At 48.3% G+C, this 5,881-nt stretch overlaps 1 protein-coding gene across 1 annotated transcript; it reads left to right on the forward strand.

Moving 5' to 3' along the window:
- The first annotated feature begins 420 nt into the window (after positions 1 to 420).
- Positions 421 to 3,832, forward strand: LOC119411915 (RNA-binding protein 15). Its single transcript, XM_037678869.1, has one exon. The coding sequence runs from the start codon at positions 586 to 588 to the stop codon at positions 3,151 to 3,153; it is 2,568 nt and encodes an 855-aa protein (XP_037534797.1). The 5' UTR covers positions 421 to 585; the 3' UTR covers positions 3,154 to 3,832.
- Positions 3,833 to 5,881: the final 2,049 nt, after the last annotated feature.

Raw genomic sequence — 5,881 nt, forward strand, 5'->3', positions numbered from 1 at the left:
CCTTCTGAGGATTCAAGGTTCTTCTTTATTTGTCATACACACCACTTGTTGTACATGTGGTAGAACGAAATTGTGTGCACAGGGTCCCAGTTACATCCAACTAAAGTATAAAATGTAAAAGAACCACCCCTCACTTTTTCCTCTCGTGCGCTACTTAATACACTGTCAGGGGCCCTTTGTCAGTGTGTCTATTATGCAACCTCCCTGTGCAAACACCCACTAATTTGTTGATAAGCCCGAGTATGAGGCAAATGCGTTGCTTTTGTTGTGTTGATATTGTATAACTTCAGCAGTGTACTTCGTGTACTTTGAGCCCGGCAACAGCAGCCGCACCCTGTTCTACGATTGGCTAACGGCTTCGGGCAGATCACATGATTGACAAGCGGCTAACCCAATCAGCTTCCCCGAAAGGCAGGAGGCGGGACCTCTGCTGCAATAGTGCAACTTATCCAACATGGCGCTGACGTCGCTCGCATGAGAGGGAACTGTTGGAACAGCACTTAAGTTCGGTCAGCGTCGATTGTTTTATCCAGCTAAGAGTACTTTGAGGTACACCAGCGTCGTCGCAGCCGTCTGCTGTTTGAAATGAAAGGGAAGGAGCGATCGCCGGTGAAGAAACGACCCCGGGCAGACGACGGCAGAGACCGAGGAGGAGGAGGAAGCTACCCAAGTAACAAGAAGTCCGGGCCGCTCTCAGCCGGCGGCAACACGGGCAACGGCTCGGCTCAGAGAGGCCTGTCATCCAGGAGGAGCTTACACGGTGAGAAAAAAGACACGAGGGACTCGGACGGACACAATTCATCCAGTCGGACTGGTAGCGGCTACGACTACGGGGCTGCTTCGGCTAACAAGTCGCACGGTGGCGCTGACGTCGCCGCGGAAACATCCAGGTCCGGTTCACGCGGCGACCCGCGGCCTCCGCCGAACCCAGGAAGTGAGTACAAGACTCTGAAAATAAGCGAACTCGGCTCGGAGCTGAACGACGAGGACATCGAGGACGGGCTGTTCCACGAGTTCAACAAGTTCGGGGAGGTGAGCGTCAAAATTGGTCGGGAAAACGACGAGCGGGTGGCGTTTGTGAACTTCAGGAGGCCCGACGACGCCCGCGCTGCGAAGCACGCGCGCGGCAAGCTGGTGCTGTACGACCGGCCGCTGAAGATCGAGACCGTGTACATGAACAAGCGCAGGAGCCGCTCGCCCCTAAATAAAGACGATTTCCCTCCGGCACACAGGAACCTCCACTCCCAGAGAGCCCCGTCTCCCACCGGTCTGGGCTACAGAGACCACCGGTTACAACAACTGGCCCTGGGCCGCCTCCCCCCTCCTCACCCGCCTCCTCACCCACCTCCTCACCTCAGAGAAATGGACAGAGACAGAGACTTTGCACTGTACGAGTCCAGAAACAGACCCCCCTTCATTCCTGAGTGTGCCGTTTTCCGTGATGAGGAGCTGATCAGCCCTGACAATGACCAGAGGGCGAACAGGACGTTGTTTTTGGGCAACCTGGATGCCAGCTTGACTGAAAATGACCTGAGGCGGGCGTTCGAAAGGTTTGGAGTGATCACAGAGGTGAACATAAAGCGAACTGTCAGAGGACAGAGCAACACCTTTGGGTTCATGAAGTTCGAGAACCTTGACATGGCTCATCGTGCCAAGCTAGCCATGTCAGGGAAAGTGATGGGTCACAGTCCGATTAAAATCGGATATGGTAAGCCCACACCCACAACCAGGCTGTGGGTAGGTGGTCTCGGCCCGTGGGTTCCACTGGCTGCACTGGCTAAAGAGTTTGACCGCTTTGGCACCATCAGGACTATAGACTACAAGAAAGGAGACTCGTGGGCTTACATCCAGTATGAAAGCATGGACGCTGCTCAGGCTGCATGCACCCACATGAGAGGTTTCCCCCTGGGTGGCCCTGACAGAAAACTCAGAGTGGACTTTGCGGACACGGACCATCGCCACCAGCAGCAGCAGTATGTGCAGCTTCCTCTCCCCCTGCCACACTATGTCCTGGTCCCGGAGCCTTTTTCTCACCACCTCAACGAGCCAGTGAGAATGCGAGAGCGCTCCCCTCCGCTTCCTGCTCGCTTTAGAGACCGAGATCTTTACGGCTCTTCCAAGTGGTCAGGCCTGAATGTCCACGACAGGATGCGAGGAGTAGGCTTTGACCCAGTGGATCGTCTGGAGAGGCGTACCAGAAAGACTTGGTCCATGGAGCAGGAGCTGCAGGGCAGAGATCCAGGTCGCAAAAAGAGACCTTTAGATGATGGGTGGCGACTGGAGCGTTCACCTGACACCGTCAACTATGGTCTGCCCCGTCATGGCAACTCATTAGAGCGCAGCCCTGGAGGTGGCAGCAGAGATGGAGGGCGCTGCAGCGACCCTGAACGTCTGCCTCGCTCTGACAGAACTTCCCCAGTCAGAGAGCGGCCAAACAACAAGGACGCCGGCTCTGCTGACAAAAAACGAAGAGCGCATAGCCCGTCTGAGCCGAGCTCCAGCATGGACAGAGACCGGAAACAGAAAGCCAGTGACTCTTCCAAAAGCCCAGCGAAAAAGGAGCAACGCTCTGAAAATCCAACCTCCAGCTCGTCTCCATCCAAGTCCGACAAGCAGCTTGAGCCCATCGCCAACGGGCAGAAGCTGAGTCAAGCCTGGCAGGGAGTCCTCCTGCTCAAGAACAGCAGCTTCCCAACCTCCCTGCATCTGCTGGACGGAGACATGAGGATGGCAACCAGCCTGCTGGTGGACAGCTCCACGGGGGCAAACGTGTCCCAGTTGAAGATCAGCCAGCGCCTGCGCCTGGACCAGCCCAAGCTGGAGGAAGTGGCTCGCCGCATCAAGGCCGCCAGCTCTAGCAAATTTGCGGTTCTCTTGGCCGTCCCTGGAAAATCGGAGGACGACGGAGGGCAGGACGCCAGCAGCTCCACGGAGAGGCCGCTGAAGAACCTGGTTTCCTATCTGAAGCAGAAGGAAGCAGCCGGCATCATCAGCCTCCCTGTCGGGGGCAGCCGCGACAAAGACCACGGAGGAGTTCTGCACGCTTTTCCACCGTGCGAGTTCTCCCAGCAGTTTGTGGATGCTTCTGCCAAAGCTTTTGCCAAATCAGAGGAAGACTACCTGGTGATGGTCATAATTAAAGGAGGCTCATAAAAAAGTGCAAATTAAACTTATTTTTTTTACTCTGTTGAAGGTATAAAAACACAGGTGTTGATAGTAAAGCAGGATTGATTGATGATTTGAAGTTTTCTGACCTGTTATTTCATGCTGTGAAATATTTATAGACAGTCAGAATAATGAAAGATTTTGATAAATTGACTCTTCTTTAATACGTGTGGCATGATGCCTTCTGCTGTTTGGGTATGAGATGAATACATAAAAGGTACTCTTCTGAAAGTAATTAGGAGCGAGTTAGATTTCAGTGAATCAGTTGTTTGTTGCCTTAATACATTCAAAAAGAAACAGATTCTTTTATATCCAGCTTATTTTTATTCGTTTCTGGGTTTAGACTCATGTTTGACCAAATAGCTTTATCTGTTCTTTATAACGCTTGTTCCAGATAATCAGATGCATCAGTAGCCTCTGAGGTGAAAGTCTGAAACTTCCTCTTCAAATCTTAAACTTGTTTAACTGTGCCAGTTTCGAGCAGTGCTTATTATTAGAGCTACAAAAAAAAATGTCCTTGTGTCTGGCCCGAAACAATTTTTATTGTGGGAAATGAAATGAAGGGAAGGAGTAAAGGTGACATGATTAAGATTCCATTGTGAGACACGTTCAGGTGTTCAGACGTCACAACATGACATGAATGATGTTTTTTTTATATATATATATATATATATATATATATATATATATATACACACACACACACACACACAATATTTTTCTTTTCCTGTAGTCAAAACATTTGGGACTGCTTCATTAACCTTCATTTTTGTTCAGCAATTTATTTTATTTGTAAAAGCCTTTGGTTTTTGTTTTATTTATTCTTTAATTTAGTTTTTTTTTTTTTACATTTTAAATAATTTGATATATTGTCCAAAATCTTCAAACCATTAGACTTCATGTAACATTTAAACCTTTTAAACGTTTGGCCTTACTTGTCAAAGCTGAGCTCAATGTCTTGCTCCACAAGTGACAGATTTTCCTAAAATTTTATTTGTACCGTGGGGCTTTTACTTTGAAAGGTAACTTCCTGGAATCGATTGCGTTTTGTGTTCATCTTTTTGATAGGAAATCTTTAAGTTTGACTGACCACTCATTCTTTTCACGTGTTATAGTAAATAATTCATGACTTACGAGTCCTACCCCAGAGAGCATGTACTAGTAAACAAAATGTACCTTTTTAACCTGGTAACGAAGACATCTGTAAGTCCTGCACACGCTTTGCACCAGCTGTGGACTCGTGTCAATGTCTGAGGAGAGGATCCTGCTCTTTAGCGCCTCTTCGACACCAGAACTTTTAACGACTTGTTTTTCATGCTTTGATTTTGAGCACTCTTGTTTTAAACTGGGGGAAAGAAAAGAATATATGTGCTGTGTACTCAGGATTTCTGGAGAGAGAGAAGTGGAGATCATCAGTGCTCTTGGGCCTAAGAAGTATATAAGAATATAAGTAAATAACTGTCAGAGCAACACGCAGAGTGTGGCACGCACTTGATCTTGTCTTAATAAATTTGCTCTTTCGTGGGAAACACGAGTGGCTCGGAAGACAACGTTTGTGACCTGTTCTGTTCTTGGGATGGTTTGATCAAACTGGAGAGGCTTTCACTGACAGCAGCAGCCCTCCCAGCAGAAAGGAAAGAGGAAGCAAAGCCTCTCGTTTCAGTGTTTTGCATCATGTGTTGAATGACCTCCACGAGGAGCTTCGCTTACTGAAATTTGGCCACGCTAAAATACGTTGTCAACAACCATAGAGTCACTGTTTGACCTCCGATCTGTGGCTTTTACTTCAGTCGCCTCTGCATGAGCGTGGAGGCGCGACTGACCAGCAAATGGCCAAAGTGTTGGAGGTCGTCCTCGTCAGACGGCCTCTGCGGGACGCCGATGCAGACAGTTCAGGATCTGCAGCAGCCTGAGAAGGAGCAGTAGTTTGTTTGCGTAGTTGCATCGGAGCTTTGGAAGAGGACGACCTCTGCGTCGGGGCCAGACTTCACTCGAGTCTTCAGCCCGTCGGAGCAGCAAGGGTTGAGACGGCAGCGGCTGCTTTTCTCGCCTAAACATTGGAAAGGAAGCGCAGCCGAGGAGAAAAGAGATTGTCCAGTAGAGTTGGGGCTTTAGTCGATTTCTAGGTGCGATGTAAAAAAAAAAAAAAAATCGCACCGTGCCGTCTGAGAGCGAGGACGAGGGTTGTCGCCAGAAACCGTCGGATCTGCTCGACGCAGCTCCGCTTCCCAGCAGGAGGATGAGCAGGTGCGCTGGAGGTGCAGGTGTCCACGCGAGGCCCCGGCTCGTCTGGCTTCACTTTCACAGGTAAAGTATTCAGGTGGAGTTAAAGACATCGAAGCTGCTCAGGAACACAACAGATAAACTAATCTCACAAACAGTTCACTAAATGTAAGGACAGTTTTTTTTTAGAATAAAGTTTAAAAGTTCAGTTTATTCATCATGAAGTCGCCTGATCCGGCCTCCCTCTTTTCACATTTCTCCTAAAATCAAAACGTTTTTGTGATTTATTAATCTTGACTTAAGTTAACACTAAAGAAACACGGCAAGCATAAAATTTAATGAAAATTAAAACGGAAAAACGACTTAAATGTTTAAGATTAAAGTTATTTTAGTGTTTGATGATCCACAGACACGAACAGTATCTCAGCATTAAAAAAATGAATAAAAGACATTTATTAAAGTAATTAAAAAATGGAGCAGATTTTAAAAATAA

Source organism: Nematolebias whitei, chromosome 7 (assembly GCF_014905685.2).
Source record: "Nematolebias whitei isolate Nwh7 chromosome 7, NemWhi1, whole genome shotgun sequence".
In the NCBI taxonomy this organism is placed as follows: Eukaryota; Metazoa; Chordata; class Actinopteri; order Cyprinodontiformes; family Rivulidae; genus Nematolebias; species Nematolebias whitei.

Excerpts from the sequence above, each read along its gene's own strand:
- LOC119411915 (XM_037678869.1), top strand. The coding sequence starts at position 586 with ATGAAAGGGAAGGAGCGATCGCCGGTGAAGAAACGACCCCGGGCAGAC.